At 31.8% G+C, this 25,039-nt stretch overlaps 1 protein-coding gene across 6 annotated transcripts; it reads left to right on the plus strand.

Moving 5' to 3' along the window:
* The first annotated feature begins 201 nt into the window (after positions 1-201).
* Positions 202-24,742, plus strand: LOC111632748 (TATA box-binding protein-associated factor RNA polymerase I subunit A-like). Of its 6 annotated transcripts, none has more exons than XM_023377265.1 (13): positions 378-514; positions 2,918-3,185; positions 3,347-3,431; positions 3,503-3,636; positions 4,888-4,952; positions 5,017-5,122; positions 5,181-5,310; positions 10,177-10,304; positions 10,387-10,539; positions 14,422-14,488; positions 14,564-14,675; positions 17,591-17,751; positions 24,135-24,742. In XM_023377265.1, exons 2-13 carry the CDS (start codon positions 3,105-3,107, stop codon positions 24,245-24,247), a joined length of 1,335 nt encoding a protein of 444 aa, XP_023233033.1. In that variant the 5' UTR covers positions 378-514; positions 2,918-3,104; the 3' UTR covers positions 24,248-24,742. The 6 variants fall into 6 exon arrangements, with proteins under 6 accessions (XP_023233032.1, XP_023233033.1, XP_023233038.1 ...); XM_023377269.1 differs by having other exon boundaries at positions 410-514; positions 2,992-3,185; XM_023377267.1 differs by having other exon boundaries at positions 461-475.
* Positions 24,743-25,039: the final 297 nt, after the last annotated feature.

The raw sequence follows: 25,039 nt of genomic DNA on the forward strand, positions 1-25,039 counted from the left end.
AAGTATAATTTCTGTAAAACAGAACTTTCCTATTGCGAATTTTTTTCGAGATTTAGCGATTTCGTTATAGAGAACATTGTCTGTAAATTCAATATATATATATATGCCAAATTGCATGCTTTCTAAGTATGCAAAAATTTTTAAGTTTTTATCGCCCAGGGAACCGTCGCCCATTTTGAATCGACCAGTTGTCGCGTACCTCGATATAGCCTGTGACGTTTTTATTATATGGCAACACTGTTGTGTTTTCTACAATTAAAAGCCATGAATTTTCACGATTATCGTATTATTCCTTTAACAGACAAAGAGAGCATAAATAAATTGGTAATTATACAAATTATGTTGCTAAATTAAATTTAGATTAAGGCTAATGAAGTGTTTTTAAAAGGTGAAATTGACAGTCTAACAAGTTCGTTCAACACGTGACTTTAGTCGCGTCGCTTGGCGCTAGCGACGATGTACAGACTTATAAACCGTAACGTTTTAAACAAGATTTTACGATCGGCAGAACTTAGTACTTATTCCTTTATAATTAATGACTGAATTAATGTATACTGCAGCAATTGACACTCGCACGAATGCATAGATGTGTTAATAATCGCGTGGCGTCACTTCGCGACGTGGCGCGAGAAAGTCGCGCCTCAAACATCACGTGTTAAACTAGCACATTAGCTTATAAAACTAAAATCTCAAGTTCTTAATGAGAAATCGTTGGTGAAACTTTAAAGCATTTGATAAAAGTTATTGGAAAATTATTTTATAAAAAATAAAAAGACAAAAAAGTTGAAATTTAAGGATTTTAATGCTTCTATTTCATCACATTCTTTTAATGCTTCTATATTCATCATCACAAACTTAAGCAGAGAGAACAGAATTATGTTAACTCCTCTTGTTGATGAGAGTTTGCTTATCATCAGGAACAAATGGTTATTTCTGCCCTTTGAACACTAAGAGAACCTGAAAAAACCCATCTTAGAGCCCACAGATTCAGCCAGGCCCACAATGGGATGACTGGGTAGTGAGGGATGGGACCCAACATACTGAGGACAGACCACCCCCAAAAAATTTGAGATTTTCAATTACCCAGATTTGATTTCAGGAACACAAGAGTGGCAGGCTGATTTCTGAGTTGTCTTGGCTGCCCAGCCATCCAGTCTGAAAATACTAGAGACATTTTATAAATATAAACATCTGCATCAAACCTGATACATAGCAATAACCCTCCAACTGTCGTATATCCTTCTAGGGCCAAATTTAGTAATAAGTTATAATTATTATTGCCAAATTATAGCCCGTGGATATACAGCAGTTGGAGGGATAATTATTAGAGACATTTTGACTTTAATAATGTAATATCTTTGATTTCCTTGAACTTCTAAGGGTCAATATGTATTCTGTTGTTGAGACTTGACAGTTTCGTTTCCTTAGAGCAAAAATATTTTAGAAAACTGAAACATTTTTGGGCTTTAAATCATTGTGAGCAACTAGAAACATAAAGCTCAATAGCATTAGTAATGACATCTTATCTTGATCTTTGTGTCGAATCCTGATTGGGGCTGTTGAGAGGGATTAGCTGCAGATTTTTCTCTGAGCCTGGAGAAAACTTAATTAATAAGGGTCTACTCATCCTCGGGCTCCATATAAGCTCTCAATGGGTCCTGCTTACAATGACAGACATACATCCTGAAACACCTATAACTTCTAAAAAGTTTTTTGTTGCAAAGAATAAATTAGAATTGAATTACTTCTATAGTGCTTCAGTCATAACATAACATGAAACAAAAGAACAGCTTCTTTTTTTTTCATTTAAAGTTACTTTTATGCTCTAAAATAGTTTATAAACCTACCAAATCAAAGTATACAAATTACTAATAATAAAATGAAATCAATGGAGTGGTGTCTGAGAACTTTCAAGTTCCACTATAACAGGTGGCTATTGTCATGTTAGGAGCCCTATACTGTGTATCAGAAATATGTGATAGCTGCATCTTATATTGGAATGGTATTTTATATATATCTAAGATAACATTTCAATATAAGATGCAGCTCTCACATATTTCTGATATATACAGTGGTACCTCAGGTTACGAACGCCCCAGCATACGAAATTTTCAGGATACGACATGAAATTCGAACATATTTTTGCTCCACGATACGAACAAAAACTCACCATACGAAGTTACATTACTTCGCATTTTTCATTTGTTTTTCTTACTACACTTATTTTTTTAATGTATTACTTGGCTTTAATTTGAGTATGTTTTTCGCGTTGGAACGAATTATTTGCTTTTACATGTAATCGTATGGGAAAAGATGATCCACCTTACGACATTTTCATGATACAATCTCAGTTTCGGAACGGATTAATTTCGTATCCTGAGGTACCACTGTATAGGGGTTTGACATACAGGAGCCACAATAAAGGTCTAGAAGAGCCACATGTAGCTCACAAGCTGCAGTTTGGTCAATGGCACAATAAGATCATAGTAGCTAATCCAATAACTAAAATGCGTAGTAAAATTTTTGACATATGCTATAAAATAAATATAAATTATAGTCCAAAGTTCTAATTGTAGAATGTTCTATTGTTCTTTGTTTAAATATTTTTGTTATACAAATGCAGATGACAAAATAGATACAATTAAAAAATGTTTAAAGTAATAAATATAAACTAAACAGGCAATTTTTAGGCTATAATTAGTAAACATAGCCCATAAATTTGTATTACTTAGGCTATTATTTATATTGTACAGGATGGGTCAAAATTTACAATATATATGCCAGATGCTTGATTGGTAATTCCCAGGTCATTGTTTTGGATGCTGTGGTGCTAAAGATCTCAGACATTCAATAGGGTATTCCAAATAAATCTCAATACGGAACCTACTCTTGGGTACTACCAAACATATTTTGACAGGCAGATTTCCGTGAAGTTAAGGTGGCAGCCTAGCACTTTGGAGAACCTGGGATCAAATCGCAGAAATTTTTCAGGGATGGTCCATCTGGATATGTTGGACCCTGTGCCTCAACACCCAGTCGCTCCATTGTAGACCTGGCCAAGCCCATAATGGGACTGCTAAAAATTCCCTCTTAGTGCTTACAGGATGGAAAGTTTAAAAAATCTCAATAAGGTACTATTTTTATTTGGAGGGAATTTGAAAGCTGCAAAATATGGACCATCTGAAGTAATGCATTATACTTTGATATTTTTATTCTATAATTTTATTTTTATTGTTATTAACAAACTTTTAAACTTCATAACTTTGTTTAATTAAGTTATTAATTTCATTTAAATATTTTATATTATGTTAAAAGTTATAATTGCAAATTACATTTTTTTTAATAGACAGAAACTGTGAAATTCTTGAATGCTGCCTTTGAAAATCCTGCTAAATATCTAAGAACAGACAATCTAAGTCAATATTCAGAAAGTTTGTATCTATAATAATAAATAATGTGTTATACAATTTTTATTATTAAATTATTTGATTGTTTTCTTTAGCTAAAGTATGTTTCAAGTCAAAACATATACGGAAGATGCTTAAGAAATATATCGTAAAACACCAGTATGTCAAAGCTGCCAAAGTATTAGAATGTTTGTCTTATGAAACGGATAGTCCTCAACTCATATTTAAGGTAATTTATGATTTTACTGCTTATTAAAAATGTAAAAAATATCTAAAAGATGATAGCATTTAATTTTGTAAACAATAGAAACACATTAAGATCTATTCTGTTAAAATTTACAGTCAACATTATCTGAAGACAAATTCTTCAGTTTGTCTTTATAATTATACAGGATCTTCTAAAATGAATGCTACCATTTTAAATTATTGTAATTATGTTAACTATTATCTGAAAAGTATGCAGCATACACAAATCAATAGAATAACTGTCCAAGTTTCATTTCCCATCTTCATTCAAATGTCATGTCATCGTCTACCATAGTAAATGCCTTAAACAAAAGTGGTGACTCTGTAACAGAGAAAGCATTTTACATTCTGCAGTTTGCAAAGTCAGAATCACTTTGTCATTGTTCAATACAAGCAATCTGTGGGAGCCATAGAATTGTGGGAAGAGTGACAATGGATATGTCATAGAGAGCTTAGGAAGAATTTGAGTTTGGTTGGATGTGTGCCATGTGACACAAGGTGCAAACATTGAGAAATTGTAATAAGCAAATGTGAAACTTGGATGATTTTCTGATGGTTTAGTGTACATTATGACATTTTCAGCTCATGATTAACATACAGGGTCTTCAAAAAAAGAATGCTACCATTTTAAATAATGGTAGCATCTTTTTTTACATTATTAAATGTGACAAGACTTTATAACATATTAAATGTAGATCTATAAATTTCCACTGTAATTCATCTGTCTGTTCTTCCTTAATCTGAGAATGGAGTTAGATAGATGACCAACATGACTTTGTTGTTAACAGGAAAAGTATGATGTACAGGGGCAAAACACTACTAAAAAATTGAGAATATTGTGATGAAAAATTGCAGCCCGGTTTTGTGACAATGTCACAATAAATAATTGCTTGTTAAAATTTCTTTTTCATTGCTAATGAATGTGGCTTAAATTCAGTTATTTGTATGATATTGAAGGATCAAATGAAAAGTTTACTTTAAGCAATAGACTTTAGCAAATATCTTACCATAATTCAGATGCATAGTACGATAGTAATTCTGTTAGTTGTTATAAGAAATACAAATTTTGAACATTTATTTACTACAGACTCAAGAGATAACTAAATAAATAAATCATGGAGTTTGATGGCACATGCAACTCTCAGCATTAACAAATCTACTCCTCACAAGCAAACTTTTCATTGGATCATCCTGTATTATTTTTTACCTTATTATTTTGATATATATTATTTAGGCAGGATTTCAAACTCTAGAAAATCATCCAAATACAACACAAGATACTATTCTACAGTTTGTAAGGTAAGCTTTTTCTCATCTCTATCTTTTATTTTTATTATATAGCATAATTAATAATTTTTTCTAGACATCTTCTGTGTCTCCATTGTTTATATAAAAGTGAAATTGTTCTTGAATGTGTTATCTATCTAATAAAGCACAACAGATTTACAGAAGCTCAACAACAACTACAAGTATGTTAATTTGTTTATATTATATTATATTCTATATTAATTATTTAATATTTTACAGGCTTTCAATGCAAATAAAGCTAGACAATCATTAAGAACCGATCCTTTGATTGAAGAAATATTATGTGGATATAATGGATTATTGCACTATATTGAATGGGCTCAAAAGAAAGTAAAAATTGATCAAATTGGTATGTATATAGTTACCAAAATTGGTACAGTTTAATGTCAAGTGTCTGAGAAAAGATAGCATTAAAATATGTTAATAAAAATTCTTCAAAATCAAATTCAAAATAATAAAATTTACTTTATTTAAAGTGAATTTATTTACTTAAAACAAACATGGCCCATCTTCATCAGCATAAATTCTATTTAAATATTATACAAGGTGTAATTTCTTGGAACTTTAGGCTTACACGTAAAGTTCCAAGAAAGATATTGTCCTGGTTTAGTGAAGTGTACTATGTTGCTCTGCTGCTAGATGTGACCACCAGTATCAGAAAGGAACAAGTCTACAAATTATTGTTGCCATGGAAAGTCTTGTCTGTTAATATTGTGCATTTCTGTAAAATTGTGTTCAAGCTATTTTACAATTGACATTATGACTTACTTGAAGAAACAAAGAATTTGCATAAAATTTTGTTTTGAGCTGGGAAAGATGGTGATAGAAACCCACTAAATGTTAAAACAAACATTTAGAGATGAAGTCACAAATTCACCAAGACTAAAAAAATGTGTCAAATCCAGAGCAACATGAAAACAATGTTGATCTAGTTTTTAGACATCAAAAGACTTTTATCCACAAGGAATTTGTCCCATAAAGACAGACAGTGAATGGGCTGTTTTACTGTGGTATTCTGGGGCACCTTAGAGAATAGGTTTGACAGAAATGTCTTGAGATATGAAACAAATCATGGGTGTTGCATTGTGACAAAGCACTGGCCCATTCTTTGTTCATTGTGTATCAGTTTTTAATTTCTACAAACATGACTGTCATTTCCTATCTTCTTACTCACCAACTTAATTCCCCTGTGAGTATTTTTCATTCCCAAAAATGAAGCTGAAGGGAAAAAGACTTGAGATGGTAGATGAGGTTAAGAGCATAACATGGGATACACTGAAGGAAATGACAGAAAATAACTTCTATGGGTGCTTCCAAGCAATAAAAATCACTATATACTATACACAGTTTAAGTTAAGTTTCCAAATTCTACAATCAAGCAAAAGCAGACAGTTTAGGAGAATGTAGAATGTTAAAAGAACATTTAACTTTTTTAATTTATAATACTTAAATTATCTGCAAAGGCAAAAATATGTCTCTGAAGGTGAGCTAGCAAGACAATTGGACTCTACGTAATTAAATTAATAAATTCACTTCAATAAAGTATAATGAGTCAAATAAATTAGCAATTACTAGGAATATAGCTTATGAAGTAAAAGCAAATACTAATCAGCATTTACTTAAAAGAAGAAGCTTTGGCTTGAAATTGATATGAATAAATATTGATTATCATTCTTTCTTTAGTGTGTATGTTGTTAACTGCCATTTTTCCATGGTTTTCTTGTCCTTGTATGGCACGAGCAGCCACTGGGCTACACCATATTCTTCATCCCCTAACATCAATATATTTCACAATTGTTTCATGATTTCTGGCACATTGCATCACTCTCCAGATAAAGCTGTCATGGACAGATGTAAGTTAATGCACATTGATACTTGTGAAATATTCCTTCATATTATAAGTCCCTTGTACATTGATAATGGGAAACTTTCCAACCAGCATGGTCACATTCCAAAACTTTTAGTTTGCAAATTTTGGTATGCATGTGCTCCAATGGCACATGGCATAGTAAACTGTTTTTGCCAAAGTTTCTTTACATGCTTTGTTCTTCAGGCATTTTTCGAAACTTAATGTATTGGTCCCTCTTTAAAATGGCATTCATTACTTGAAGAAAAAATGGGACATAAAAGATTATACATTTCACATGAAATATATGTACATTAGGAATAGCTTTGCATACTCTATTTTGATCTATGCCTGTATCCTCTGCTATACTAGTTTGAAACGTAGGATCGACAAGATAATGCAAAAAAAAAACATCTGATGTTTTGGAAACAGCATCACCATGCTTATTACACTCATTTTGAAAAATAGGTTATTCATCTATGCTATATTCCTCATCAAACATGCAAGTTTGTTGAATGTTCTAGTGTCAGAGTTCTGTTGTCTTTCAACATAAAACTTTTTCTTTCTAGGAAGACCTAAGACAGATTGTAAAAGAGCACACACATTTCACTCATAAATATGATCATAAAATACTCATAAACCTGTAATATCCTTTTGTAGTACTGTGACCTGACCTGACCTGACCTGACCTTTCTGTTTTGGAATTCAAGCTATGCCTGAGTAGCTATGGATTTAGCAATTCCTTCTGCTGATATTCTTATGCTTTTGTAGTATTTCCTACTGAAATTTGCAAACACAGTTGCTTCTTAAGTAAATGCTTTTTAACTTCTAGTATGAAGCAGTCGCTTATATTTATTCATTTGACTCATTACTGTCCTAGCAACTTTTTCAGTTTTGAAAATTTTTGGAAATTTAAATATGAGAAAAAAAATAACATAAACACAATTCTTAGATTTATTATTTATACTTCAATTGATATAGTGTTAGGAAGAACTCTTAAGGCCAGTGCACGAGCAGCAAAAATTGAGTTGGTAATGAGTGAAAATGACATATTAACCAGTCATTAGTGATGATTGTTTTAATATTGCTGTCTATGTGCATCAGTCTTTGTAGTTTCTATTTTTTTAGAAATTAGAGGTTTTATTCTTTTGATTTTATAACACCTTTATAATCTTTTCATTAAATATTTCATACAACAATGTTTATCAGAGTATTAATAATGTCATTATTGATTAAATCACACTCATTCAATTTTTAAGTTTCTCCTTAGGAAAGTTGGTAAAATACAGATGAAAATATTAGAAATTAAAGTGGTTAATGCAATTTTTAACGTTTTTGGAGTGTTTTTTGCTATTCAGCATTGCATTTCTCAGTAGTTAAATCATACTCTATATCCAATTTTAGAATAATCTACATTTCTTAAAGTCATATTTATCACTATTTATTATGGTTGAAATTGTGTTGTTCCTAACTTACTATGACTCTATTGTGATATAACTAATCAACATTTCTGTTTTTATTAATTTACTGTAAATTACCATTTAAGCACCTCAAAATTCAAGGGAAACTATAATGAGATTGAGACAGATAAATGGTAGAGAGAAAAATTGACTGCTTTTTTAACTGAAAACTTAAATAATAATGCTTGAAAGTAAATTAATTACATTAATTAAAAACTCCAGCAACAAGTTGCATAACTTTTCCACAAAACAAATGTTGTGGTATGTGTATCAAAGCACTAATAATGTTATCTGAGGAATTCACACCGGTATGAACAGTAACAAAGTTTTATTGTTTGATGTAAGACCAAATACACAGGAGCAAGAATGCCTACATCTTTCTTGCCTTGCGTTGAGGAGGAAAAAGAGAAGGTTTGGGAGTCATGCGTGATGATGTCACAAAAGATTCACCAATCAGAGGTGACTGGCTGTACCTATTGCATGATCAACTCCAACCAATAGGCTGCCACAACATTTATGCTTAAAGGTTATTCTCATATCTTTTATAGGAGCCAAAATGGAAGTGTTAAGAAATACTAAGACACATTAATACAAAGTTAAAATTGTGTGGCACCATCTGTTATGAGATTTTATTTTTAAAAAAATATATTATTAATTATTACAAAATGACAAAAAGCATACTTTTGTGGGTAAAGATGAGTTTTATAAAAAATTGTAAATGCTAATAATGAGTAAAAATATTCATTAAGGGGTGGGGATATAGAGGGGATCACGTGCCATCTTGAGATATGACACGTGATCCCCTCTATATCCCCACCCCTTTGACCTTTAACCACCAAAATTTAATAGCATCAATGCCCCTTTAATACAAGTTACCATGCCAAATTTTATTTCTTAATTTTTATTCCATTCTTATATGCATACTGAGATATTAAACAAAATAGATGCCAACACACTTATACATATATACATATCCCAGAAATTTTTTTCTTTTTAATTATTTTATTTTATTTTATTTTTTTACTCTTGGGTTCAGAAAGTCTCAAAACATTGAGACCCATAGGTGAAATTTGACACGATTACAATACTTTCATGTACTTTGAAATGTATGTACTGAATAACTAAATATTATAAAAAAGCACACCGTTAACAATCCAGCAAATAAAATTTACTAAATTAAAAGCATTTTCAATTGTTTTAACCAATCTTCTTCAGTTAACCACATGAAAGTGTACAACACATGAAAGTACTCAACATAGTACATAACAGCTGGGAAAGTAAAATGAATAATTAATGACAAAAAATAGCACTTAATTACATTAACCCCCTAACATTTTTGAACTCAGGATCTTAAAACATCCATAAATTAAAAAACTTTGGGAGATTTTCTGTGTGTATATTTGTATGTGGGGGCAAAATTTTGTTCACCCTCTTTGAAACTTAATAACTCTTGAGCTTTTTGTTGAAAATTTCTGCAAGTTTGCAGAGAGGTTTGTGTATTAAGGGGATTGATGCTATTAAATTTTGGTGGTTAAAGATCGACATGGGACAATAGAGGGGATCATGTGTCATATCTTCAGTGGGTCAGACGTAATGACAATTTTTACTTGTTATTAGCATTTACAATTTTCTATAAAATGCATCTCTACCCTCAAAATTAAGCTTATTGCCATTTTATAATAATTAAAAATATGATATTTTGTTAAAAAACTTTTTATAACGGATGGCACCACCAAATGTTGCCGGGAAAGTTAAGCAACTTGTTGGATTTTTAATATTTGAATGATATTACTGTATTCATTTTCCGATCTGAAAAATTATATTGAATTATGTTGAATTATAAAGAATGTATGAGTTAATAATTGTAAGCATTTATATTTTTGTAATAAAATCTTTATTTTTTGTAAAGATGATCCTTTTGATCTTTATTCCGAGGAAGAAGCTCAAAATAGATGTGCAGAGAGAGCCTTAAATATATTTCAGAATTTACTTAAGAATCCAGGGCGATGGGATATTTTTATATTAAAAGTCATTGAGGTTTGTCTGTCTATTTTTCTATTTTTATTTCAGTTTATTTTGCTGTTTTTTGAGTTTATTTAATAATATCTGTTTTCTAAAGATTCTAGAAAGTTATGGAAAAATAGATGACATTGAAGATGCATTAGTTCAGTATGCAGAAATTAATCCGGATCATTTGAATGCATATATTTATCTTTTGGAATTCTCCAGTAAACATTCATTTCTTGAACATATGCAAGAAGAATATTTGCAGGTAATTTATGTTAAATTTTATTCATTTGGAGCAGAAACTGTTTGGAAAATTCAAGCACTGTAAGACTATATACTCTCATTAAGAGTCAAAACAGAATAATATACAGGATCTTCCAAAATGAATGCTACCATTTTAATTTAATGTAATTATGTTAACCACTCAACAGTGTAGGATGGATATATTCGTTAAATTCTTTTGGGGGTATCGCCAAAAACTACCACGAAAAAAAAATTCACATAAATAATGAATTATGTAACAATAAAAAAAGACTTTTCCTTACTAGACATAACTGTTTACAAAATCTTTTTCCAAAATGGTAATAAGAAAAAACATGTGAAAAAATACTTTAAAAATTTCCCACATTTATTCTCCACTGCTTTGGGGTAGCACCATACCTGACTATCCCATTGTTAAAGGTTAATTATTATCCAAGAACATTGTAACATACATTAAAACATTGGAAAACTGTCCAAGTTTTATGTTTATCTATTACCATTTCTCAATGTGTGCCCCTCATGCCACAAGGCAGATATACAACTGATACTCAAATTCTTCCTACATTTGCAACAGCATATCTGTTGTCACACCTCCCATAGCAAACACAGTTCTATGGCACCAGCAAATTACTCATGTTGCATAATGATGAGTTAGTCCAGCTTTACAAACTGCACAACACAAAATGCCTTTTCTGTTGATGAGTTTTGTTTATGGTGCTTCCTAGATGTAGTAGACGAGAAGACATTTGAATGCAGTTGGGAGACAAAACTCAGATGGTTACTCTATCGATTAGTATATGTCACATACTTCTTGAATGATAATTAACATAATTACAGTAATTTCAAATGGTACCTCCATTTTCATTTCCTGGTAGATCATATATTTCTCTTCTTGATTTCTGTTGATGATATGTAGTAATTATCTATTTTAAAAGGCAATAAGTATAAATCCCAGCAAATCAGTTTATTTCGAAATGTATTTAGGCCTAAAGTGTTTTTCATTATTCTCAATACATACAAGATTGTTGCAAATCATAGCTTTATAAATACAGGTATGTGCCAATTAACAAATTCCTGTCAAAATACATTATTAAACAAACAACATAGAGTGTACTTAGTAAATCTTATATGGTAGGCATTCAATTATTCCACAGTTTTGTCCACATAGAGAATGTTGAGTCCAAGAAATCATGAATTTCACATACATAATGTGTTGGCTCTTGTTACCAAATAAAGTTTGCAATTTTTACATGCAAGCTTGTACTTTTGATACTGAATTAACTTTTACCCCAATCTCTGTATAGCTAAAATTATAGTTATTTTATTTTTATATCAATAGTACTGTCTTGTAGGAAGTTCTTTGATACATTTGTGTAAGAGAAAAACAGTGATGTAATTGATGCAACCTCTTAGCAAAACTTCCAGATAATTGGAAAAGAAACTGAAAACATTTTAGAGCTAGGCAGAGATGAATACTAAAGAAAAAATATATTTGTTCAGATGTAAATCCATGATGCTATTTTGGTAGTCAGATAACATACACTTGAGCTACTCCAGATCCAAGAATATAAAATAATTGGTAATTGTGAGTGAGCCTATCCATAATGTAGTTGAACATGATTGGTAAAGGATAACAAAATGATCCCTTTATCCTATATCTACGAGGGCTATTCGGAAAGTTCACGGCCTCAAATAGAACAACAAACAAAATAATGTTAAAACTTTTTTTATTTTTTAATGTAGTCTCCATTGTTAGCAATGCACATATTCCAGCAATGTTCTAGCTTTTTTATGCCATCACAATAGGTCGATTTGTCAAAGTGTGCAAAATACTCGTTCACTTCAGAGATGACTTCGTCATTTGAGTGGAATCTCTTTCCAGCCAAGAATTTTTTTAGGTTTGGAAAAAGGTGGAAGTCACTGGGGGCAAAATCAGGTGAGTACAGTGGATGTGGAACTAATTGGAAGCGAAGTTCATTTATCTTTTGTTCAGTGATTCTGGCAGAATGTTCAGGTGCATTATCGTGGTGGAACAGAACCTTTTTCTTCTTCAAGTGTGTCCTCTTTTCTTCGATTTCTTTCTTCAGTTTTTCCAAAAGTTCACAGTAATAGACAGCATTAATAATGGTCTTTCCTCTTTCTAGGTAGTCAATAAAGATGATGCCTTTATCATCCCAAAAAACCAAGGCCATCACTTTCCCTGCTGATGGAACTGTCTTTGCCTTCTTTGATGGTGGCTTTGACTGTTCTTTTGTTTCAGAAGTGTAGTAATGGATCCACATTCCATTGCTTCGACTGTTCTTTTGTTTCAGGAGTGTAGTAATGGATCCACATTGCATTGCTTTGACTGTTCTTTTGTTTCAGGAGTGTAATAATGGATCCACATTTCGTCAGTAGTGACAAACCGATGCAAGAAATCCTGTGGGTTTTTCTGGTAGAAGTCCAAACACTCTTTTGACATCAAAGTGTGAACACGTTTTTGCTCGGTGGTCAGCAGACGTGGCACCCACCTTGCTGAGACTTTCGTCATACCCAAATTTTTGGTTAGGATGTGGTGCACTCAGTTGACAGAGATGCCTATTGTCTCAGCTATCTCACATGTTTTCAAAGGCGATCTGCTAATACCAAATCTGAACTTTGTCGATATTTTCTTCAGTGACAGCAGTTGACGGCCGTCCGCTATGAGGGTCATCTTCCACACTCTCTCTGCCAGATTTTAAAAGGGCTGTCCATTTTTTCACAGTGGTGTACGAAGGAGCAGACTCTTCCAAAACTTCATCCATGTCAGCTTTGATTTGAGATGGGGTCAACCCTTTTTTTGTCAGGTATTTTATGATCGCACGAGTCTCCGTCTTCTCCATTTTTTGACAAAGCATGTGCACACTGACTATCTGCTAAACCAGTGTTTCTCAACCTCTAACGAATCGTCGCCCCCTTCAATAGTATCGCCCCTTCACTTCAAAATTCCGATGCCGAGGGACAAGGCTAACACCAAATTCGTACTGCATTGAATAGACTAGTGACTAGTATAATGTTATTTGTTTAATTATTGTACGATATAACGAATAAAATATCTAATTATTCTTAATATAATGTTTTACTATATCGCCCAGAAAATTCTTTTTCGCCCCCCAAAATATAAATTGTTACTAATTGCCCCCTCAACATGGAAAAATGCCCACATGGGGGCGATATCACCCCCATTGAGAAACACTGTGCTAAACTTTTGTGGCAAAACTTTATGACAAATCAAGTGGAAATTGGTATCGTATCTCTAACAAAGATGGCTGAATTATTCCCGCCAAAAATTAAATTGATCACAGCACCGCATATAGGCAAGGCCACAAACTTTCCAAACAGCCCTCGTATAATGATATTCATACTGCCTATGAAAATCATAATAAATGGATGATTATTTTTTAAAAAGATATAAATCAATATTCCTTATAAAATAAATTACACTGTTTATAGGTTTATAAATATGCAGTTTTCAGGAACTTCTATAAGATTTGTATCATTGTATAAGTATATAAAAAGAAAACATTACTTTAAGTAAAGGAGAAACATTTTCAGACCTCTATTCAGATCAACTTCAGGCCATGATAAGGTTGAAACAAATGCAGGATACACATGGTTTATGAGCTTCTGGAACACCTTGTGTATCCTGTGTTCATTTCAAATGTTATTGTGAGCCAAAGTTGTTCTGAATAAAGGTCCAAAAATGTTTCTTGTTTTCTTAAAATAGCAGTATTTTCTTGATGCTTATGCAGTTTTCTTATATACAGAAAAATTTGATATTAAAAAATACAAATGTGTAATGTGATTATTTATACATAAACAGTTTGAATTTAAATTAAATAATTTAACAAAAACTGTTTTACTGTAGAAGATAAAATCTCTTTGTCCTTCGGATAAAAGGGTATTGAACTACGTTTCACTTATTAAAGAGAAAGGTATTTAAACTGTAACTTTTTTCTTTTTTTAAGTTATCTTTAATGATAAAAATGATTAAATTTTACTTATTCTAGATGTTAAGGGCAGTGTTGATATACTTCTTGATTATTTAAACTATGCTTCAAACAAGGATGATCTTCAAGGATGGACAATGCTTGCAGATATACTGTTACAGATATTAAACAAGTAAGTTGTTGTGAAATAATTAGCATAGTAATAACAATGAATATTAAGTATAAATGTTATAATTTACTAAAGGTGTTTAGATAAATACATTAAAAATTTTTATGCCAATATGTCATTAAATTTGCAAACTAGATATACAGGTATACCTCGCCTTACGTCGGTAATTGGTTTCAGGAGAACGACGTAAGTCGAATTTACTTGTCTCCAAATCTACTTGTCACTAGGCTAAACCATAAATTGCCAATTCTGGTTCTGTATTTTATTTATTAATGCATTTTTAATAATGTATGGTTAATAAGGATCTATTTTAAGCTTACAAACAAATAAATTTTAGTTTTTAATATAGTACAGAAAAAAGTAATCTAAATTTACAAATGCATGTACTGTAAATACAGTACATACTTGTAAATGTATATATTTTAATATGATTTTATGTTCAATAAATAAAAAGACAGTCAATTCCAAAAAATTTTTGTTAAAACTTTGGTCGATCACCTTTTATTTCTGTTAAAATTTCAGGATAAACTTCAGCGACCAGACCTTCCTTTTTAGGCTACACGGTCGCCTATAAAACAGTGCTTTAAAATACAGAAATAATCCAATTTAAGCATTAAAACTTGTAAAAAAAGTTGTAAAACATTGGAATTGTGATCTTTCGACGTCTTTAGGTTTTCATCCTTCTTCCATTCGGGAGTAAATATAAGGATCCCAAACTTAAATTGGATTATTTCTGTATTTTAAAGCACTGTTTTATAGGCGACCGTGTAGCCTAAAAAGGAAGGTCCGGTCGCTGAAGTTTATCCTGAAATTTTAACAGAAATAAAAGGTGATCGACCAAAGTTTTAACAAAAATTTTTTGGAATTGACTGTCTTTTTATTTATTGAAAAATTTTTACATCCAGTGAAATGTTAAAAATATAAAAATGATTTTATGTGCTTTAAACATTTTTCTAGTGATATTACGACTTCAATATTTGTGGCGGACAGACGTAAAGTCGAATAAAATGACTTAAACTTGATTTTTATTTTCCCATATACTTTTTTGACAAACGACGTATAATCGGGAATGACGTAAGTCGAGGTATACCTGTATAGTGAAATAATCATATTTTGTAACAAATTATTCTAATGGCCATATAACTTAAGCAGTAAAGACTTATTGCTAATGCTCTGGAGGACTGGGGTTTAAATTCAGATCTACAGAAATTTTAATAAACAACTTGATCCAGATATGTTCAGTTTTATGCCTCATCTAATTGTATCATTGTGAATGTAGCCAAACTTATACTGGGTATGAAAAAAGTCCTGTTAGTGCTTAGCAGGAAAAAATTCTACGATAAGTTGAATAAAACAATTCTATATATAAATTTTTCAAAGACTTGTACTATTTATCTGTGCTATTAACATTACACTATAACCATCAGCAGTTCCTATGGTGTTGGCTGGGGACTCATCAAGCGCCCTTGTCCTGTAAACTCCCTCATAAGGCATAATGTTATATATATTGGAAGACAGGATCGGACCAGAGGTCTAGGTAATGTAATTGGCAACACATCCTCACGGTAACTGACAGTTGTGGGTTCGAGTCCCACACCAGACTAATTTTCTTCCAGTAGATCTAAATTATTAAATTTATTGAGATGGCACCTAATGCCTCCCTCTAGTATCAAATTGTTTGGTAATTTATTAATTTAGCCAAATAGCATAAGGCAGTGGTTGGCTTTGGTAATACAATGTATCGGGTTTGAGTAGAGTTGTTTGTTTATAAATCTTACTGTATTTACACCTAGACATTATGGCTAAACATTTGTCCATTTAAGTAATAGCATATAAAAAGAACATTTTATGTCCATTTTGCACAGTAAGACAGCAAATGAATTTTTTATCTATTTCATTAATGAGCTTTCTATGATGTATTTACAGATTTTTAAACAAAATCTATAAAAGATTATCTTCATAATCTTAGAAATATTAAACTTTTAATTTAAATATTACAAAAAATGTTTAATTTTTTGTAATATTTAAATTATGATAAAAAGATGAAATTTTTAATTTATACATTTTTATATCAATAAATATATTTTGCAGTTGTAGTAATTATTAAATTACAAATACTAAGGACAGCAGAAAGGCATTGTTGTTATAATATTTGATATCTATTGACCATATATAACCTATTGTTAAATTTAAATAAATTAATCCTTATGTATAGAACTGTATATAAAAAGCCATATAAATGCCTTTAAAATGTAATATGACTAGATATTATCATTTTAGAAATATGGATATACTGAAGGAGAACATGATTAAATGAGTGAATCAGCACAGCATTGGGAGAATGAACAAGGGAGAGGGGATAAAGAAAGTGGACAAAGATATTGTGAATGGCTAGTCAGTGGTTGGATTCTTTAAAAAAGAAAGAGATCATGAACTTATGTAAAGAGGAGAATAGGCCAAGACAGTTAAGAAAGATATCAGCCTAAAACACTAGGGAACCCAGAATCAAATCCAGATTAGTCAAAATCCCAGGAATTTTTTAGAGGTCCATCCTGGATATGTTAGGCCCAATCTTTCATCACCCAGTTACTCCACTATGAGCTTAGTTGAACCCATAATAGGCCTGGAAAAGGCCCTTTAGTGCCCATTGTGCAGTGCATGAAAAAATGCATGCTTTGTTAGAGTGATATAGTGCAGGAGTAAGTGAAACTATTACATCTGCTTGTTGAAAAACATAAGATTGAGAAAATGCATGACATTATGTTATGTTACAATTATGCATAATGGTTGTTATACAAATATAGATACTAGAAAGACTTTTTTAGTTAAAATTTATAATTTATGAGGTTCTCAAATTATAACGTTTAATATCAATATGTTTGCTAATTATTATTATTATTATTATTATGAATTTGCAGTTCAATCGATATTGACTTGGATGATATATGGAGTGAATATGAAAATTTCTGGCCCAGCTATCAATTTTCTACATCGGAACTAAATGTTACGGACAGAAATTCTGCAAAATTGATTTTACTAAAGGCAATGGTTTTGTCCATTTTTGAAGACATTGAAAGTGGTAAAAAATAATTTATTTTGTAGTTTTTTTCTTATTAAAAATCACTACTGTATACAAGTAAAAAGACATACAATACCTTTAAGTTAGGTTTACACCAATGGTTCCCAATTAGTGGTATGCGTACCCCTGGGGATACGCGAAATTGCATCAAGGGGTACGCGCAGCAATCTAAAATCAATTGATTTAAAATTTAAATGCATGAGATGAAACAATCAAAAAAATAATGGGTGGACCATTTTGGCAATTTACAACATGATGTGGAATGCACAAATTTGTTTATTTATAACTAAAAATATTCTCGAAATTTCATAAAAAAAATGCATTTGTGACAATACCTAAATGAAATTCTTGCGCAAGAAACAAAAATTGTACAATTAACACAATTTGTGTTAATTGTACAATTATCATTATCATCATGTCAGCGAAGCGGCAATAAAATATTTTCTACCATTTTGCACAGCATACCTCTGCGAGAGCAGATTTTTGGCCATGACAAACATGAAAACTAAACATCGTCACCGACTTCAACTCGAAGATGACTTGAGACTGAAGCTGACCAAAAAGAAACCAAATTTTACAAAGTTGTGCAAAGAAAATCATGCACATTTGTCACATTAAAATTGAATAACTTTATGTTATTTTCATTATTATTAGAATTGTATTTTAAAGGTAATAAATGTAAAAAAACTTATTCTATTTATCACTTGCTGTCTACCCACAGCTTCACCCACATTATATTGAATTTTCTCGTGGGAGTAAGATATTTTCTCGCAGTAAAATGTAGCCTATGTCCATCACCAACATGTAAACTATCTCTGTGCCAAATTGTATTAAAACCTGTTCAGCGGTTTAGATGTGAAAAGAAGGTAACAGACAGACAGCCAGACAGAATTACCTTCGAATTTATAATATTAGTATGGATTAATATGAATTTCTGCTATAAGGTGTTCACAAGTTTGAGCTCTTTCTCGAAGTGGTACGCAGGAAAAACTAATTGGGAACTACTGGTTTACACCATCATAGAAATTATTATGAATGAATGTAATTGGTTGAACAGGTTTTGAACACTAATTGTGAAAAATTGATTGGTGAAATGAATCCAAGTTTGTCAAACATTGAGATATTTCCAACTCCTAACAAACTAGTCAAACAATTGCCGAAACGGGACAGACTGACAGTTCGTATCTATTTTGTAGTTATGCCAATGCAAACTTAGCTTTATTTGTGTATAAAAGTTAGAAATGCATAAAACACTTTTTTTATATTGATTTTATCTATTCACTTTGCTTTCTTCTTTTAATTAAATATTATCAGGAAACTGTCAAAATCAATAGTGTTATTCAGTTAAACACAATCAATAAGCTTGTTTAAAATTTGGCATTCTACACAAAAATCATCAAGCATCATAGCAGTTGTTTTCCAGATCTGTCTGCAGGTGATTTGCATATACTATGAGGTCCTCTCATCAGTCCTGTCTCAGTGGCTTCTTAAGACTGACCAACTTCAACCTGACATGGCTTCAGATTAACAGTGATGGTAGTGGTGGCCTGCCTCATGTCAATCACCACTTAGATCTACCAACAGTCAAATGTTCAAGTGTACTCTTTTTGTTGATAGGTTTGTTGATAAATCCGTTAATCAGCACTAAGTAACAAATTGAATGGTTAGAGTGAAGATCTTATTGCCGTTCCTTCCTAACTCCGTCTCGTTGAGTTATTTTCTTGTGTTTCACGACTCGATGTAATGAATCAGGTTCATTGGAAAGCACACCTCCACACTCAAATTGAATATATGTACAGTTTATTTACAGTTGTAGAAAGTACAAGTTGGAAAACATAGCGTATATACAGGATAATCATGCATAGTAAATTCACGTGCCAGATTGGTGTCTGGGAACTAATAACCTTTGGAGAGACCTCAGTCAGATTGTGGAGTCGGCTCAACTACACAGTCGGTCCGGTCTCAGCACTAACCCGTCTCTGAGAAGATCAACAGATGAGAACACTCTCTCTTTACGCTCAGCGGGCTTCCCAAGTGTCTGAGACAACCGTGTACCAGTCTCTTGCCCTTCTCTCCTTGACTCTCGTTCGCCCCGCAATTTAAGGGATTTTGGAATGGGAACTTCCGACCAATCACAACCCTTTTTTATGCCCGAACAGCTTACACTCAGGTCCGCCGTCATCCGACAAGATGAAGCTTACACAAACGTCCGCCACTTGTTTATGTTCGTTTGTTTACCATTACCGTCTGACTGCAGGTGAGTCCAATTAACAAAGCCGGCGCTTCCTTTGTTTACCCTTGTTTACAAGTCAATACTTTACAAGTGGTATTACCCGACCGCACGTGGGTCCAATTGACAAGGTCACGCCTCTTTTGTCCCCACTCTGCTAAAAGGTCACTACTTTACAGTTAGAATCATATTTTGGTCTCCTCATGGAATAACAGTAAAATAAAAACAGAGATTGGTGCTAAAAATTGATAGACGACACTAGCTAATTTTGACAAAACTACTTGTNTTTGCTTTCTTCTTTTAATTAAATATTATCAGGAAACTGTCAAAATCAATAGTGTTATTCAGTTAAACACAATCAATAAGCTTGTTTAAAATTTGCCATTCTACACAAAAATCATCAAGCACATAGCAATTGTTTTCCAGATCTGTCTGCAGGTGATTTGCATATACTATGAGGTTCCTCTCATCAGTCATGTCTCAGTGGCTTCTTAAGGCTGACCAACTTCAACTGGCATGGCTTCAGATTAACGGATGATAGTGCTGGCCTGCCTCATGGCAATCACCACTTAGATCTACCAACAGTCAAATGTTCAAGTGTACTCTTTTTGTTGATAGGTTTGTTGATAAATCCGTTAATTGGCACTAAGTAACAAATTGAATGGTTAGAATCATATTTTGGTCTCCTCGTGGAATAACAGTAAAGTAAAAACAGAGATTGGTGCTAAAAATTGATAGATGACACTACAGCCAATTTTGACAAAACTACTTGTAATTTAATAAATTTAAACTCTTACACCTCTATTTAAATAATAATGTTAAAAAATTAATGTAAAAAGTCTTTTAATTAACACATAACACAGGTCTACAAAAAGAATTTTTTTTTTCAGCTGCATGGGATATTTTTGCTGAATTATGTTTTAAAGATCATAGATGCTAAAAATGACTTTCATAACATCACATCATGTATAGGTTTTTTGCAAAATAAAAACAAATTTTTGACAAAAACTTTTTTATTACAATGAACTATAATGAACTATATTATATTTTCTTACAACTAATCAAAAAAATTGTTCCTGATACTTATATACAATTTTAGATCTACTCTTTTTTCTTATGACACCTTTTCTTCTTCTCTTTGATGCTTCTCCAAACTTGTTTCTGATTTCCTTCTCTGGTTTCTCGATTGAGCATCCAACAGTAGTCAGCTAACATATTGACATCCCGTTTTCCTTGGTAACATCTCGATATCACGGACATCTTGGTGAAATCTTTCACCCTGTTCATCACTGTAGGCTCCCAAGTTTTTGGGAAAATAGTCAATATGGGAGTGTAAGAAATGAACTTTTAAGCTCATCTTGCATCCTTGAGCTTCATACACTGCCAACATGCATTATACAATGGTTTTGTAGTCAGGGTATATTCACCAAAAACTTATGCACTACATTCTTGAGAGTTCCATGCTTCTTTTTCCTTTTCTCCTATTGTTTCCAAAAAGAGGGGATCAGATAAAGGGGATGTTGACTTTTCACTATGTATTCACCACAAACATAACAGAAGCTGATGGGAGAAATTACACAATCTCTGTGAGCCATATTCAGAAGTAGAAATACAAGCACAGTAGTGTTCAAATGCTGGATATAAACTAAGTGTAGCATTAGATAGCCAGAGAGATACTGAACTTATTTAGCTTGTTGAAACATGATCTAATCCAACAGTAGGTTATTTATATTTATTCCTAGTATCCCAGATAACATGTTGAAACATGCTCAACCTCACCAGTAATATTACTCACTATCAACTTTTAACCTGTATCTACACGATCATGCGATCTTCCTCCTAACGCTAAAACTACTTTACTCATCTCCCCCTACCACTACTCTCTTCAACCATTAACATTTTTATTTATTTATTGCCAAGTCCAGCTATAATTGATAGAATTAATGTGAGAAATCTTCGTTTTAAGGCCATTTTTTAAATAAAAAAAACAAATACTAAATTTTAAGTTAACTAGGAATTTTACTTTTGTGGCGTAATAAACACTAGTATTGTGTTTTATTCCAAAGACAAATGGCAAATTTTCCATCAAATTCCTTTATTAGTTGACGCTAAAATAAATTTTAGCATCAACTAATAAAGGCATGTATTTAGCGTAAAATTCCTTTATTAGGAATTTTACGCTAAATACAAACAACAACTTAGTGTAACAAAAAAAATTGACGAGATGGAATTTTTTTCGTATTTTTTTGTTTTTACCAAGTTGAAATCTATAAGAAAATGTATAAAAATCCTATGCAGTTTTTTACTTGCAGACCTGTGTAATTAGAAAAAAAAAATACAGTAATTCAGAGTAACATGTTCTAACAGTTAAAAAAAAAAAAAAAACTAAATCACTGGATGGCATGCAAGCACCCAAAATGTTTGTCCCATTGATTTAACATTGTACTTTTGCTACTTTGTCATGTCTGAACCCTTGCATCATCCTCAAATCTCTTTTCAGCAGCATTAACTAAAGGGTAAGAGCTTTAATTTGACACACAAACTGTATTTTTAGCCCCAACTGTTTACTCAAATTAAGTCTTGCAGACTCAAACCCTCTTCCAGTTAATACATAGATTTAATAACTTTAACACAAGGAAATTCTAATATTTAAAGAGAGAGAGAATTTCATAAAAGTAAAAATTAATATTAATTCTTTTAATATAGGAAACATATTGGTAATCTTGACCTTCTTTACTCATTATATTCTAAAAAACTCTCTAAAATCCCATGTAGATCTATGTACTGTACAGTACATCTGTATGTCAGCTCTCAAATTGGAACTCCAGTTCTCTAAACTATGGAATGGCTATACACAATTGATGACAAATGAGTAATTATTTATTGTGACATTATCACAATGCCAGGCTGCAATTTTTAATTTATTTAATTTAAAATATGTACACTTGTTTTTAGTAGTGTCTTGCCCCTGTACATCATACTTTTCCTGTTAACAATACAGTTATGCTGGTCATCTAACTCCATTCTGGAGAAAATTTTTGAATTGAAATAACATGACTTCCGGTTCAAACTGGAACCTCCTGCCCTTAAGCTTTCCACATCTAGTCTCACCTCTCATCTAACTCCCTTCTTGAGATTAAGGAATTGCAGTCCAATCATTTATAATCCTCTATTCATTCTTAATATTCAAGTAAATGTAGAGCGAGTATAGTAATTAGAATCTTTTTAAAGTCCTTATTAACTAAATAAACTTCTCCCTTTGTATGACTTTTTAAAAATTTTTGACAAATATCACTTATTTGCATATCAAGAGTGAATAGAAGTGTTTCCCAAAGTTTTATATTCCTCCTCAGATTTTCGTAAGTATTATTGAAGTGTGTTCTTGTCAACAAAAGTTATTTTGCAAATTATCCAAATATACATTAAAATAATTTGTTACTACACTTTTTCATAGTAATGATTCTGTGTGTTAATAGTACGGGTACTGTACATAGCCAAAAACCATCACATACTCTGAAGACCATTTGGGTACCACTTTGGGAAACACTGACTAGAGGGGATTATTGACTGCCATCATTTGTAAGCATTTTCAAAAGTGAGCATCGCACACACAAAACATGGGAATGGAAACTGCATGTTAGACATAGATCTGGCAAATTGTTTCAATGAGCAATGAGAAGTTCTCTCCCAGACATAAATGTGTATTTCCTATTCTGTCTCTATTTCTCACAATTTACTGCTTTGTAACATTAGTAGTATTGGCAAGAATCAAACACTGACAAATTAGCATTTTACACTTTCTATTTATGTATGCAGGGTGTTCTTTTGTACTAAGTCAGTCACACTCCATAGTTTTATAATAGACTTTTTTTCTGTATGTGCATCATTTTGAGATAGTAAAATTTAGAAGTTAGCATTTCTATTAGGGTTGCTGCAAGTGGTCTCTGCTTGTAGCACATAATTGCTTTACTATACATCACATTCATAACTGTAGCTATTTGCATTTGTAGGTTATGTGCGTGCATAAGAACTTTACTATGCACCCTGCATATGTATATTCTACTTTGAGTCCATATTAATAATTTATTTTAATCATATTTACACTTAATAAAGAAAATGCTGACATTAATTTCCAAATTTTATTTTATTGCAGGTCATCCCTACTTAGAAACAGTATCTGAGAAATTAAACGAGTCTCCTTTTCACGATCTCTCTTCAGAATTTAATGATGTTATCATACATGTGAAGAATTTGAAGAAAAGTTGATTAAAAATTAATTAGTATTTTTAAATTATTAATTTTATTTTGATAATTACACTGTTACAAGATATTTGTTTTTCTAAACTTTGTATAAAAATAAATATATGAGAGGTTTGTTATGTTCAAATTAACATACCATCATGTGATCTGATTTTGTGTCCTTCGTGCATTGTCATATTTTAAATGGAATCTATGGGCTCCTTATTAAGTTTTAATTTCAAAATGTTTCACTCTTTCAACTAAAGAACCAAAATTTATCAACAGATAATACGAAAACAATGTCAGACTCTCACCACAGCTTTCCTGAGATTATGGGTCCCAACACATCTATATACCTTGTCCTTAATAAAAAAATATAAATCACTATACAAGAACATAATCCTCCCAAATATTTTAGTTAGATTTACAGAAAATAATTGATTACACACAAAAAAAAATGTGCATTGTCGTCAATGGCAAATTACAAGAACATTTCGTGGAGAAACTGCAGAAATAAGAATACAGGAAGAATAATTTGAAACCAAGTCCTACCATAAGAAGGGTTTGTGCTTTGCCAATGGGCTGGCCATGTGGAATTTTCCAGGTTTTCTTTGTTAGTAACACCTAAATAGGGGCCAGTTTCCCATAAAAATCATCCCCCTTGGCAGATTGCCATATGTTGCACTGCCTTAAACAAATAGACCTTTATTATGTTCCTTTACCTTGCTATACCATAAGAAAACATTATAAAATACATCATTATTTTCCATTAAATTACATTCCATTTTAATTTCCATTATTATGATAAAAAAGAAACTT

This window comes from Centruroides sculpturatus, unplaced genomic scaffold (assembly GCF_000671375.1).
Source record: "Centruroides sculpturatus isolate CEXI.00-Female unplaced genomic scaffold, Cexi_2.0 scaffold239, whole genome shotgun sequence".
In the NCBI taxonomy this organism is placed as follows: domain Eukaryota; kingdom Metazoa; phylum Arthropoda; class Arachnida; order Scorpiones; family Buthidae; genus Centruroides; species Centruroides sculpturatus.

Excerpts from the sequence above, each read along its gene's own strand:
- LOC111632748 (XM_023377264.1), top strand. The coding sequence starts at position 229 with ATGGCAACACTGTTGTGTTTTCTACAATTAAAAGCCATGAATTTTCAC. Across the intron at positions 5,123-5,180 it reads AAGCTCAACAACAACTACAA|GCTTTCAATGCAAATAAAGC; the intron begins GTATGTTAATTT and ends AATATTTTACAG. Across the intron at positions 14,489-14,563 it reads TTCACTTATTAAAGAGAAAG|ATGTTAAGGGCAGTGTTGAT; the intron begins GTATTTAAACTG and ends TACTTATTCTAG.